This window comes from Propithecus coquereli, unplaced genomic scaffold (assembly GCF_000956105.1).
Source record: "Propithecus coquereli isolate 6110/MARCELLA unplaced genomic scaffold, Pcoq_1.0 Scaffold339, whole genome shotgun sequence".
Classification (NCBI taxonomy): Eukaryota; Metazoa; Chordata; class Mammalia; order Primates; family Indriidae; genus Propithecus; species Propithecus coquereli.
This window is the reverse complement of record NW_012149052.1, coordinates 524,306-539,229: the sequence shown is the minus strand read 5'-3', so window position 1 is coordinate 539,229 and position 14,924 is coordinate 524,306. Positions and strand designations below refer to the sequence as shown.

The following is a 14,924-nucleotide window of genomic DNA, read 5'->3' as shown; positions in this document are numbered from 1 at the left end:
TAATTTTTTTTTTTTTTTTAGAGATGGGGTCTTGATCTCTCACCCAGGCTGGAGTGCAGTGGCACAATCACAGCTCACTGCAGCCTTGAACTCCTGGGCTCAAACAATCTTTCCTGCCTCAGCCTCCTGAGTAGCTAGCACTATAGGCACACATTGCCACACCCAGCCAATTTTTTTAAATTAAAAAAAAAATTTTGTAGAGCTGGGTTCTCACTATGTTGTTACTTAGGCTGGTCTTGAATTCCTGGCCTCAAGCCATTCTCCCACCTCAGCCTCTCAAAGTGCTAGGATTATAGGTGTGAGCGACCGCATGTGGCTGACTCCTGCCTTGTTCACACAAAGAACTATGTGGCCACGGTGTGTATTCCTGGTGGATATTGCTTTGTTAACAACAGAAAACATACACCCGGGACCTGACAACAGTGTGTAACCTGATGCATACGCCACAGTCATGGCCTGAAGCTTGTTTTGACGGGCATTCTCCTTGGCTCTTGCATTTCTCCTTCTGAATCCTCTGACATCAGATTAAATCAACCTCAGACTTTCTACCCACCACTGGAGGGATAAAAAGGGGATAAAACCAGACTATTGCAAGTATTGAATGAAATACCCCATGGAAAGCATCGAGCTCAGCACACAGGAAGTGCTCCACATATGGGAGTTATTATTACTGTTTTCATTGTCAGGGACGGGAGGTGCCAGCACATCACTTTCTTTCCTTTTACTCTTCTCTGATGATGACAGTTTGGAGGGCAAGGAAGCCTTCTCTTAGGAGGAAAAGAAAGTACTGAGCGGGCCTGTGGCCCTGAGTCCAGTCTTAACAAACGGGCCCTGCAAAATGTGTTGCTCCGACCATGGCCATCGCAGTGAACAGAGGCTGCGGGCCTCCCCTCTCATGTGAGCTCCTCTGACAGCCGAGCTCTGCCTGGCACCCTGTCCTTTCATTCAGCCGGCTCAGTGCAGCCATCAGTCCCCAGGGACGGAAGCAAATGCGGCCTCCTCAGCACTCTGTCTGAATGAATGCGTCCCCAGTGTGTTGGCAGGACACCAAGAGTTGACTCGATGGAGTCCGTGGGCAAGTCAATTAGCCTCTCTGAAAGAGGCTGATGACTCTGATGACAAGAAGCTGGAGGAAGGGCAACAGTCCAGCAAAGGGCCTTTGCAAGTTGGCCCCACGGGTCTCTCCAGCCCCTCGGCCCCCCTGCCCACTCCCTGCGGGGGCTCCTGCCATCTCTGTCCCTGATCCCTGTACATGGCTTTGTGCCTTTCCCCAGGTCCTCTCTCTTTCTCTCAAGATTCCTTCTTAGCTCTCCTAACCTTTGATTTGCAAATCCTTGCTTATTCTTTAAGACTCAGGTCAAATGTCACTTTTCTCCAATGTCTTTTTATTCATTCATTCCACAAATATTTACTAAGCAAGGCACTGTGCTGGACATATAAGACACAGCTGTGAACAAGATGGGCACAGCCCCAGCTCTCATGGAGCTGACTGACAATAAACAAGTAACTGAACCACAGAATGTCACACAGTGGCAAGCGCTATGGAAAGACAAAAGAAGTGGGAAGGCCGGGTGCGGTGGCTCATACCTGTAATTCTAGCACTCTGGGAGGCCGAGGTGGGAGAATTGCTTGAGCTCAGGAGTTCAAGACCAGCCTGAGCAAGAGTGAGACCCTGTCTCTACAAAAAATAGAAAAAATTAGCTGGGCACGGTGGTGTGCACCTGTAGTCCCAGCTACTTGGGAGGCTGACGCAGGAGGATTGCTTGAGCCTGGGAGTTTGAGGTTGCTGTGAGTTAGGCTGATGCCATGGCACTCTAGCTTGGGCAACAGAGAGAGACTCTGCCTCAAAAAAAATAAAAAATAAAAAATAAAATAAAATAAATAAAAAAGGTGGGCAGTTGTAGGGTGAGCAGTGGATGGACCTGATCTCAGAGAAAAAGTTATTTTTGGACTAAGTAAGACCTGTGAGATGAGACGAAGCCAGCCATATGAAGGACAGGGCTCTTGAGGCACAAACAGACTGGTTTAGTTTGAAGTACAAAAAGAAAGTTTGTAGGACTATAAGATGGGGGCCATGGGGGAAGACAGCATGAGATGAGTTCAGAAAGATCTCAGGTAAGGATTCAGACTTTTTTTTATAGAGATGGGGTCTTGCTATGTTGCTCAGGCTAGTCTTGAAATCCTGGCCTCAATCAACCCTCCCTCCTTGGCTTCCCAAAGTGCTGGGATTACAGATGTGAGCTACCACCAGGAGTTCAGATTTTATTTTGAGTAAATAGAGAGACAAAATCTAACTTCGTAGTTGTAATGGTACTATTCTGTGTAGAGAATGAATTGAGGGTTGGGGGAGAAAAAAGAGAAAAGAGAAGAGGAGAATGCAGGGCCCTAGCTCGGAGGCTCATACAATAGTCCAGGATGGCGATGATGTTGGTTTGGCCCAGGGTTACAGCTATGGAGTGAGCAGAAGTAGATCATTTAGAGATAGATTTTGGAAATACAGTTAATGGGATTTTGCTGATAGATTGGATTTGGGGGAGGAAAAAAAGAGGAACCATGAGCAACTGAGTGGATGGACTGCAATGCCATTTACTGTGATTGGAGAGATGTGGCAGCAAAGAAGGCCGGGGCTAGGGGTGTCTGAAGTCTATTTTGGACATGTTAATTTTGAGAGGCCTTGTAGATGTTTCAAGGGAAATGTCATGTAGTTAATTGAATCCGCAGATATTAATCTTGAGATCTTGAGGGAAGAGATCAGAAATATATACATCTTAAGAGTCATCAGCATAGAGATGGCATTTAAAGCCATAGGACTGAATATGACCTCCTGGAGAGAGTGGAAGGCAAAGAGCAGAGGACAGCATCCAGGAAGACATCCAAACATTGTTGCCCCGTACACGACTCCCAGCCCCCACCCCAGAGATCTCCCCGACCACTTCCCCCTTGGAGTGAATAGTGAATTTCTCCCTTCTTTTCAGGGCTGTATTAAGATCTCCACAGATCCTAGATTCTCTAACCTCTGCAGGTCCCACATCATAACGAACATATTAAAATCACCTTCATCCTACATTAAATTTAATTATGGTCGTGTGCTGCATAATGACATTTTGGTCAATGATGGACTGTATAAACAATGGTGGTGCCATAATATTATAATACTGTATCTTTACTGAGCTTTTTCTATGTTTACATACACATTCACCATTGTGTTACAATGGCTCGCAGCATTAATTACAGTAACATGCTGTACAGGTTTGTGGCTTAGGAGCAGTAGGCTATATGATGTAGGTGTGGGTATGCAGTAGGCTGTACCAGCTAGGTCTGTGTAAGTACACTCTATGATGTTTTCACAACTGTCAAATGCCTAACAGTGCATTTCTGACATATCCCTCCTGTTAAGTCATATACATGACTATGTACAGTTGAGTTGCAATTGACTAGCTTGACATGTTGCATTTTGTAGATAATTAAGATATAATTTGATTTTGATCTTTGCAATTTTATTTTTACATTTTAGAGCCAACTCTATTCTTAATGTTTTATGCTATTTTTGGATGCCTTTGGAAAGCTTATAGTGAGTGCAAGGGCATAGGACCTTAGCACTTAATTGGTAAAGTGAGTTGCTCCTCTGGACTCCCAAGTCCCCCTTTTAAGGCACTTAAATAGCTTCCTATTATAACCATGTGTTTTTATGCCTGTTTCCCATATTAGAGTATACACCTGAAGAGGGCAAGAAATCCTCAGAACTTGGTATGTGGCAGGGACTCAATGATGTTTACTTATGGACGCAATTAATTTGAGCTCATGAGAAAAAGCCAAGCCCAGGGATACAGTGTGCTTTCTGCCTTCACTTGGGAAAGCACTTACCCCCTGCCTTGCAACATGTGTGATGCGGACTAGTTTTTCTCAGGCACTCTTAAAAAGGAAGAAGTGTTGTGCAGAAGCGGTGTGGGCTTGTCTCAGCCACACCCCTGTGAATCTTGCATCAGAAAATTAATCTCTATAGGCCCGATTTTTGTGTGGGCCAAATTAAATAAAGCCATGTTAGTAAAGCCCTGTAAACCTTAAAATACTGTATTCTTAAAATAATGTATTCATCTCTAAAATGAAAAAAAAAAAAAAAAAGCTAAAGCTCTTACAACTCAGGCCCTAGGGAATGTTTCTGGACTTTTCTAGGAAGTGGGATGCAAAATATCTTTCGTTGCCTGACAGTTGGCCCTGAAAAAACCACGATTACATCCAAACAATGGCTGATTAGAAAGGAGACCTTGTAAGAAAATCCTTCAGTAGTAACCCAGTCAAACCATCCTTCTAAGTCCCTTGGAGGTAGAGCGTGAGAACGAACTGCTGGCTGTCCCAGGTCACACTCCGGCCCGCTGAGACTTAGTGATGCTATATAATTGCATCCTTCTTGCTCAAGAACTGAATCTGGGCCTGGTCTTCACCTCTTGGGATGAAGAGGAGACATGATTATATGAATTACAGTCCCATTTCTAGGTGCCAAGTAGCTCCAGTGAGCCACAGTGAAATTAAGTCCACTTTGGCTCTGCCCTGCTAAATATGTCAAAGGCTCTAAAGTATTCTGCCGAGAACTTCAGCTTTTATGGGTTTGCAACCAAGATATTAATAACATTTGGAAATGGATGCTGACCAGAGAAGAGAAGCAGGTCTATGCTTTCTGTCATCTGCACGTACTGGGTTTAGGGCCCAGGGCCCAGCTTGGGCCGGGTGAGGTCAAGCTGCAGCTGCCCTTTGCTCCCCCTCTGCCATTTTGTGCTAGAGGATGGGAGGAGGGAGCAGAGAGTTGGCCGGGGCATAGTTTAAAATTGCCTCCAATAGCTATTTGTATTCACTATGCTGCTGTCTGCCATTGCTCTCTCTGTGTGAGGCTGAATGACAACATGGAAGCTGTTGAGAATGCATGTCTGTTCAGCTGCATGACAGTCTTTGTATGTGAAGGGGACAAGATGCTATGTATTTCCATACTCAGATGTGCCAAAAGTATTGATCCCTTGGGCTGAGAAACTTCAGTTTAGTAGTTACTACAACAATCACCCCTCTTCTCTACCAAGTACTCAGTAAGTTCTTCAAAGTGAAGAGTAGACTGTTGAATGGGAAATCAGGAATCTGACAGAAGAGATCAACAGTGCGATGAGAAGCCTTTGATACTGGGGTTGAAAGTGAGTAACAACATTCTGATTGATCTGTAGATAGATACAGATGATTAGCAAGGTCTTCCATGGATGTGGGCACATGCCCTTCTTATACAAAGTATAAAATTGTAGATTTTCTTGACTAATCCATCAAATGTTGAATCACTGCCCTATGTAGCAATGGACTAATTTGATTAAAACCATTAAAACATCTTGCGTCCCTGAACATCATGTATGCAGACAGTTCACTGGTGACGTTCCTGCTGCTCTTTTCCCATCTGCCTACGTTAGTCTCAGCCATGCTTCAAGGATCAATTCTAGTTTAACCTGCTCTAGGAAACTTGCCCCAGTCAGTCCAATTAAAAGGATGCTCTGCCTGTTCTGAAATTAACAACTCATGTGTCCCACTCATTTGAGATTTAGAATTCACTACTTACTGTTCTTACTGTTCAATTTTATTGTTATGAGTCTGGGTAGATAATCCCAATCAATTTGTTTCAAGTCTATGTGGCTCAGTTTTCTTACCTGTACACAGGATATAATATATTTACCTCTGCTCTAGAGTTTTTCTGAGAATTAGCAGAGGATGTATTTACATCAGTATGTATATACACATTCTACATTCTCACTTTGTGTAGCATATAATAAGTGGTCAATAAAATTAATTTCCTTCCTCCCCACAGTGGGACTGCAGGACAGTAGAGGCTCCCTCTTTAATACCTTTTTGTATCCCCACGTCTTTAAACCTAGTTGGAGCTTAATTTGTTTGCTGCTTTTCCTGCTTTCTCATTTCTTTTCCTAAAAGGCAGGGGAAAAACCAGGGAAAAGTGTAGGGACTGTATCTCAAGCAGGGTTCAAGAAGATCTATACTTCACCACTGTTTTTAGCTAACTGTTCAGTCCCACCCCATGGCATGAAGTTTATCTGAAACAGTCATATTCTAGGTGTCCAGAGATATAGCCCCTGTCGACTTAATGCAAGATGTCAGCACATTAAACAAAGCCATATTCTCCTTTAACAGCTTTTGCACTGCCCACCTCCTTGCCCCCAGCCCGTGCCCCCCACCTCTACACACACACAAACACTGGTGGGTGTGCCGAACTCCAGAAGAAGTGGGCCCAGAGCACCCTGCATTTGGGCCCACCATCTATACAAGATGCTAGAAACTACACCAAGCTTTTTTTTATTTTTTTTTGGAGACAGAGTCTCACTCTGTTGCCCGGGCTAGAGTGAGTGCTGTGGCATTAGCCTAGCTCACAGCAACCTCAAACTCCTGGGCTCAAGCGATCCTACTGCCTCAGCCTCCCGAGTACCTGGGACTACAGGCATGGCGCCACCATGCCCAGCTAATTTTTTCTATATATTTTTTAGTTGTCCAGATGATTTTTTTCTATTTTTTTAGTAGAGATGGGGTCTCGCTCTTGCTCAGGCTGGTCTCGAACTCCTGAGCTCAAACAGTCCGCCCGCCTTGGCCTCCCAGAGTGCTAGGATTATAGGCGTGAGCCACCGCGCCCGGCCTACACCAAGCTTTTATAGATATTTTTTACAGTCTGCCTTCTAACACAGATTTATCATACATTCATACCCAAATATAACCTGTTCCTTTATTACACTGCTGTTTCTTTCTCCCTCCTTTTCAATTCCCACCTCTGTTCACCCTTTCTTTTCCAACTTTATTTAAATGCTTCATTCATCTCTACCATTTCCTTCATATTCAGCCTCTATGTGGAAACAGAGAAGTTTCTCATGACCTCACCCTTTCAGAGATGTTTGTACATGGGTATGAACAGATCAAATAAACAGGAACTTAGGTTAATTTAATAGAAAAAATAAAATATGGAATAACATTGATTTTGGCCAGTATCAATTACAACCGTTCTACTATATTTTACAAAAAAACAACTGAACATTTTACACATGTACAGTATTTTTCAGTAAAAGTGAATTTCGATTTAACAATGGGTCACTAATTAAAAATAAAAAGACAAAAGAAAACAGAAGATAGGACTTCTGTCTCTAGAAGGTTAGAGCATTTGTTAACTCTCCAAATTTTGTACTATCTATTACATATATCTCATTATGAATATATATATTTATACATAATATATAACATTAACTTAAACTTTGAAAGCATTATGTTCTAGTTAATAATGTTATGTAGATAAATGAGGCAGTAACACACTAGTAGTTAAACCAGTATTTCCACGATGTGCACCTGCATGGTCTGTGGGAAATGGAACGCAAACTGGTAGACCCCAATGAATTTGGCTGCCGCGTTGATGGTTATTTGTCTAAGAACACAGGTATTATTTTTATCTTTCCTATCATGGTAACCTTGTGCCTCAAATATTATGGGCCAGTTCAGTTAAATGAAATTTTTTTTGCAGGCAAATCTGGTTTTGCCATCTGCTTGACCTCGCTTTAGGCTTGTGCTTACATTTGTCCATTTCAAGACTGTGCCTTTAAATGTAAAACTACATGCCAGACCCAGGATTAACTTTCATTCTTCGTGTCAGAAGGGCCTGCAGTGTTATAAAGAGGAAAACTGCTCATCAAAATCAGCTGGTTCCCTAGTTACTTAAGAATCGTTATGTGACTCAGTATCACTACAATGCTATGAAGAGGGTCATTAGACTATTTACTTACTATTCACCTTGGGTCTTGGGTTGTAAGTTAACGTTGACGTCTAGGGATATTTTCAAGGCAAGCTTTTTACTACCTTGCTGCTTGGATGGGGACCTTAGCACCCACTTCTCATCTTTTTCCTGGGATAGTCTGTATTGACACCATTCCTCCTTTTAGCTATGAAGCCAGTGGCATCTTGGAAGTGAGGCTCTCAGAAGTGTAAAGCCTCAAGATGGCTGGTCTCTCCCTAAGTAAATGAGGTCACCAACGGAGCTTAGATATGAAAAATGAAGAATCTGCCATCAGTCTACCCTCCCCTCAAGAGAGAAACTGTGAAAAGATCTAAAAGGTTACATTGTTTCTGACTACTGATCTGAAACAGTTTTCTCATAATTCAGTCTGCTAGTTTTCATGAAATGTTTAGGGAGTCACAGGAAACCAGTGAAAATATTTCTAAAACAAACAAACAAAAATAGATGATTTCAATGACATTCAGTGGACAGGTGTGTAACAGCATGGCACAGTTATAGAAGGACAGAAGAGTGGGAAAATAAGAGAATCAGGAGGGTACAATCATGCCACCCATATTTAATTTCCAGTTTTATTTTCTTAAAATGACAAGATGAAAAAACTTCTAATAAGCACCATTGAAAAAAGTTGCTTGGCCAACATGGGCACGAGCTTAAATATTATTTAAATAAATTCCATTTCTTAAAAAATACAGGACCTCTTAGAAACTTTTGATTCCAGGAAGAAATTTCCTGTATCATACCCAAAAATGTTTCCCACCACGATAAATGGAATTTCTGATGGCCTTTAAAAAAAATTCTATGGGGATAATGGCTAGATAGCACCAAGAGATTGTGCAGGGTCTACAAAGTTAACATTCTGGATGTCAGGGAAGCTGGATCCGTCTCAGCTCTTTTATGTATCTCTGCATTCTGCCCATCTGTCCATCACTAATTTGACTATACAGAGCAATCCCATTTGACGAACTGTGTGTAAAATAACCCAATCTACAATGGAAAAGCCAGTAGCAGCAAGTCTATCTGATGATGAAACCAGTGGAGCAGACTTATCAAGTGAGTAAAACGCAAAAACCAGTACATAATGCATGAAGTCAATTATGTGTGGAAAGTAGCAACATCCAACTGTGACATACTAACACAAATGACACTGAACATGACTCTGTAGGATGTTCCTAATGCCCTCAGGTCCAGTTTTCTGTCATTTCCCCCCATGGTGGACTCAAGCATGAAAAATGACTGATGCAAGAGCTTTCTGTTTCATTTTGATCTATGTATGCTCTTGCGATGTTTTGGAAAGGTATTTTTAGGCGTCTTAAAGGGGAAACAGGCAAGTAAATGAAAAAGGAAAAAAAAATGGACCTTCAAAACCAGGGCAGGAAATCAAATCATTACTTTAACGTCAAATTTTGGCATCAAATGCTTTGGTCATACAATACTGTCTCTGTGGTTCTGGCTGTTTAGCACTAAACACCCAGTTATAAAAGGTAGGCTTGTTGTAGGTTTATTTTTCTTTTTTTTTTTTTCCATTTAAGTTCTGACAAAACATTTCACCATCTCCCTGCACAAACTTGAGAGAGAGAGAGAAAAACAAAGCAAGAAAGAGAGAGGTGGCTTGCTTTTTTTTTTTTTTTTTTTTGGCTTGTTTTTTTTTTTTCTTTTTAATAATACGGAATAATCTATAAGTCTACAGGAACAAAGAAATCTAAGATGGCTGCTCAGCCTTGGAATGTACATGTTTTGCAGCAAAGTTGTTGAAGAACCTTCCGTTGGCACAGATTGTTCTTTTTCACAAGCATACAGAAGCCTCCTTCAGCCCAGGACTCTTCCGTTGCTTTTCCGGGAAGTCAGCAAGAGAGAGGGGGAGTTGAGGACGAGAGCGGCATGATGTGCACACACGGAAGAAGGTTGTGATTGGCCAGAGAGGTAGATTGGGGGATTGGAAGAGATCATTCAGGAGCAGTCAACAAGGAGGAAATTTGGTCCACCCACAGTGATTTCAGTCAACAGCATTGGTTTTCAAGGAGAGATATTGCAGTCCAACGGTAAATGTGATTGGTATCCATTTGTGAAAGGAAAAAAAAAAGATTAGAAAAAGAATAAATTAGAAATCAATAACATAAGCAAGAAATTTTTCTTCCTAGAATTACCTAGAGCACAGAGTATACAATCATTTGTACTATATTTCATTGAATCCAAGACATAGGACTTAAGATGTGCCATCATTTTAAGTAACAGAAAGAAAAAAATGGTTCTTATTAAACTGTGGCACAATATTCTCTTATCAATTAGAATTTTAATTTTATACTTATTAAAAGTATTTGTTATACTTATATAACATTCTGTTTTGCTTCCATGCTTAGGCAAGAACGCTTCCTTTGGATATTGAACAGGAGTTTAATTTCCTGAAGCTCTTTTGAGCCATAATTATTAATAAATTTAACACAATGAGTAGTAACTAAGCGCCTCAGTTGAACAGACATCTCTGTGCCCAAGTCTCCTAGGTGGGCAGTGACACTTGTCATATTAACCTGCTGGTCCAAAGAAGCTGTAAACTACCATGAATTACAAGATGCATCTGATTTAACGCTTTAAAATGTAAAAAAACGTATGTCTTAGAATCGCAGAAATATGGCAGCTGGAAGAGAATACATAGCACATCTTGAAATGCAGTTGCTATGTGATCTGAAAAGCCTGGTGAGCCATCAAGGATCCCATTTTTTGACCTATTTTGCCCATGATCCTGACACTTTTAGCAAAGTGCCATTTAACCTATCCTATGCTCACCATGGTTTAGGGAAAGCAGTTAAAACATCACAAATTCTGAAATGCCTGGTACCAAGTGCTATTGGTAAAAACTTCAAGTTATAGTGGATTTCCTGCATCGATCACTTAAAAATCTTCCTCAGTTTTCTGGTTACTAACAAAAAGTTCTGGCCATATGCAGACAGAGGGTACCATGCTTTTAAGTAAAGGTAATAAGGAGGCACTTGCTGGTAACTAAAGCGTGATACTTACATGGTCCCTGGGTAACCTCATCCTGGGCCTCTCGCCCCAGTATGGTGCAGTTAGAATCAGCCCTGCCAAGAAGCCCTTGGAACACAGCCTGAGTGGGTTGAGCCCATCTTGCCAGGCCAATCACACATCAGAAAAGCCACGGAGATGCACAGTCACCTGTGATGCTCCAAGGAAATGAGACCACACATGATGTTCTATCAGTGCCATCATTGTGCCCAGTTCTTTTTGGTGCCTTTTTGAGATTCCTCATAGGGAATTGTAGAATAACCATTTGAGGTCAGTAGTATTATCATTTTTATTTTTTACAGATGAGAGAAATGAGTCCCAGGGAAGTTTATAACCTGCTCGAGGCCTGGAGCCCAGATATGAACTACAGCATTCTGATTCCCAAGTCCCTGTTCTCCCAGCCGTAGTACTGCTCTGTGTCTCGTGACATTTCCACAATGGAAAATATTCAAGAGAAGGGAAAGAATAAACCTAGGGCCATGATCATGACACTGACTGTTCCGAATGCATATTTTTTTCCCCTTTTCTATTTTATAATGATCCAAAGAGGTTTTGAACAACAAGAGTTCAATTCTGCATAAAATTCAGGTGCACATTTTAGGGCTCCCTCCGCGTAAATTATATTGAAAGTCAAAGTTAACAAAATGTTGGGGGTTGGAATAATTTAAATTCATTCATTTCACAGATGGGGAAACTGAGGCTAGAGACGTGAGAGGACTTGGCATTTGCCAAATTTTCAGGGAGAATGGGACGGTGCAGTGGTCCTCAAACCTGCCTGCACATTAGAAGCCTCATTTCTAAGAGAGGGTCAAGAGAAGCTAAAATACATGCTTAGGCTTCACCCCAGGTCAATTCAGTCAGAATCTCTGGGGAAGGTGTGGGGTCCTAGTATCTTGGTTGTGAACTATTGGTGCAAAAAAAAAAAACCCAAACCAACATTTATAAGTATTAAGCTCTGTACTTGGTTCTAACACTTTCTAGCTCTACACCTTGAATTTTCCCTTTTGTAAGAGTGGAATATTAATTCCTAGCCTCACAGGTTTAATAAAAGATTCAAATACTGTTTGATTATTATTTATATATCAAAATTATAAACAGTCTAAAGAATAGGAGAGTGGCAAAAAAACTACAGCATCTTCATATGATTGAGTTTTATGCTGTCATTAAAAATAAAGTTTCCTAAGACTTCATAAAAACATAGGATAATGTTTATGCCTAATGCTTAGTGTGAAAAGCAGGACACAAAACTTTACATCCATGGTATTAAAAACATCTGTCAAAAAGTACACAAGGCAAAAGACTGGAAAGAAACATATCAACAATTAACTAGAAATGGCTACATACGGTATAATTCCAACTACATAACATTCTGGAAAAGGCAAATCTATGGAGACAGTAAAAAAAAAATCAGTGGTTGTCAGGGATGGGGGAGGGAGGGATGAGTAGGCAGAGCACAGAGGATTTTTAAGGCAGTGAAACTACTCTGTCTGATAATATAATGGTAGATACGTGTCATTATACATTTGACCAAACCCACAGAATGTACAACACCAAGAATGAACCTTAATATAAACTGTGGACTTTGGGTGATAATGATGTGACAATGTAGGCTCATCAGTTATAAAAAATTCACCACTCTGGTCTCAGATTGATAGTCGGGAGGCTGTGCATGTGTGGGGGTAGGGAGTATAGGGGAAATCTCTGAACTTTACATTCAATTTTGCTATCAATCTAAAACTGCTCTAAAAAATAAAGTTTATTAATTAAAAAAAAATTAGCTGGAGCCATCTGGCTAGTGGGACTATTGGTGATTTATTTCTTCTTGCAATTCAAACCAAGAGCAAACAATTAACCCATTAAAGGCATAAGTTCAAGATGAATGAATGCCAACAAGATGTTGAGTGTGTCCTATCTGATACATGCTTGTTTTAAGTGGAAAAATATTAGACCTTAAAGTAGAAAGATCACACTTTGCTCAGAAGATCAAAATAAGCAATCGTACTCACCATCCTTGCAGATGGCTCCCATCTGACACATTCCTAAGTCTAAGAGATACCCACTGGGGCAGCTTGTACAGTTCTTGAACCCTGGGCCATTGCACGTCAAACAACTGGTATCGCATCTACGGAAAAATGTGTAATTTTTTAACCATTCACATGTCATGCACAGGAAAAGGTATGCTTACTAGCAACCTCTTAATGTCTTAAACTTCACTCTCCCTCTGGAGAGGGAGAGTGAAGTTTAAAAATCTTTTAAAAATTTTTTCTTACAATAATTTCTAGATTTGATAACATTAAAGAAATCCTAGCAGGTAGACACTGTGATTTTTAAAGGGGATGTAGAAGGTACTTGAAATAGAAATATTACTTTAGAGGTTTTAAGGTGCTCCTGCATTAGAAAAAATAAAAATATCAAAGATAAGTTGAGTTAAAGGTGCAGGGCAGTGTCCATAGGTAAATGTTTAAACCTGATTTTATCATTAAAAATCCTAAGTTTTCTTATTATTTATGAAAGCAGCCACATAAGGAGCCCAGTCCTAAATGCTAGGGCTGAGGGGGCAGATTCACTTACTTTTTGCAGGATTTGTATCCATTCTCTGAAGAGTGGTCAGAGTAATAGCTGATGCTACAACTCTGCACGCATCTCCCATCCTCCATGAAGTAACCCTCCATGCAGTTAATGCACCCGTCAGCTCCTGCCCCTTGAAAGGAAGACAAAGGCAGGAAACAGAAATGGAATCTCAGTGGCGGTTCCATAATGGGGCTGCTTCTTTAACAGCTTGCAAAAATGACATTAATCTGCAACTATTTTAAGAGCAATAATTTAATATTTGTGTTTTTTCTTAATTTCCTTGGGAACCCCTCCACCCCCCCAACCCCCGTTTAAATGGAACCTATTTGCTAAAAATATCCACTCTCTTTCGAAAGAAGAGAAGATATCACCGGGTTATTTAAGTTTCTCAACAAGGACAGAATGCTTATGACTGTTTGAGCGAGAATACATGCATGATTACCAAAAAAGAAATATGTTTCTCTAGAATTTCCTTTACAATTATCAAATGGGTTGCAGGAGTGATGGCTAAAACCAGAGCAAGACCAGAACCAGGAGAAGGAACAAAAGAACCGTGGAAGGTACCAGCGCAAGTGGCGCAGAAGCGGTGGCAGGGCTGGCAGTCCTGGCCATTGAAGTACTGCCCATCTTCACAGGAGACAGAACACCGGGATCCCTGCAGGCTAGGAGAAATATAAACGGAGCTGTAAACAGACTGCTGTGATCAAGGCAAAGCAGTAATGACTCCCCAAACTCCATATGTAACAAATATAGTTCCCTGCACAGACCAGTGGATTTGGCAAAGCTTCAAAGCAGGGGAAATAGCCGTTGTACCCTCTTTTTTTCCCCCCCTGATGCCTATAATGCTTCTCTGTGCCCATAATGATGTCTGTAGCCTGTACATGTGCTGTTAAGCTTTGGGGACATTCTTCTTAATTTGTTAGACTGATGGACACATTCCAATTTTGCCCAACATCTTACAACCCAGAGGTTTTGTAAAGTGTTTGATTGATAAAACAATCACATTGCCTAACAATTCCCTAATATTCAGACTTACTACATAATAAATCTGAAAGTTATTTTATAATTGTAAATGCAGTAGGAACACATGGTAAAATGAATTATGCTTGAATAAAAGTATACAACTATCCCTGCCCAACCCCCAGCCCAAACTCCTTAAAGTAGACATTTTTGTTTTTAAGTGCTGCTGATGTTAGTGTTATTGGTTCCCATAAAAACAAAATTCTAATATACTTTTGCCTCTGTTTCTTAATTTGTTTATTTTAAACACTCTAATGACATTAATAAATTTAGCAAAATTATCTATTTATATTGTTGCTTCCCCAAACTCAACTTTTCTTAGTTTTACTATTATTTAGTGTTTCTGGGAGTTATCTACACCATATTAAATAATTTATTTAAATTTCTATTTCTCTATCTAGCACAATGAGACAGTATCTAATGAGTTGTCAGAATGTCAAATGAGAAATGCATATTTTTCTCTCCATCCTAATTTCTGTCAGCTATGACATTTTTCATAGTCTACAAA

At 40.6% G+C, this 14,924-nt stretch overlaps 1 protein-coding gene across 2 annotated transcripts in view; it reads right to left on the bottom strand.

Moving 5' to 3' along the window:
- The window catches only part of PCSK5 (proprotein convertase subtilisin/kexin type 5), a 436,684-nt gene that overhangs the window by 142,617 nt on the left and 279,143 nt on the right, over positions 1-14,924 (bottom strand). Inside the window, exons 18-21 of one of the 2 annotated variants that reach the window (XM_012650668.1) lie at positions 13,961-14,058; positions 13,397-13,526; positions 12,832-12,947; positions 6,947-9,635 (exon numbers count right to left, since the gene is read on the bottom strand). In XM_012650668.1, coding sequence (XP_012506122.1) covers positions 9,520-9,635; positions 12,832-12,947; positions 13,397-13,526; positions 13,961-14,058 — 460 coding nt within the window. In that variant the 3' untranslated portion in view covers positions 6,947-9,519. Of the gene's footprint in view, positions 1-6,946; positions 9,636-12,831; positions 12,948-13,396; positions 13,527-13,960; positions 14,059-14,924 lie in introns of those variants that run through there. The other variant, XM_012650669.1, reaches the window with a different exon arrangement.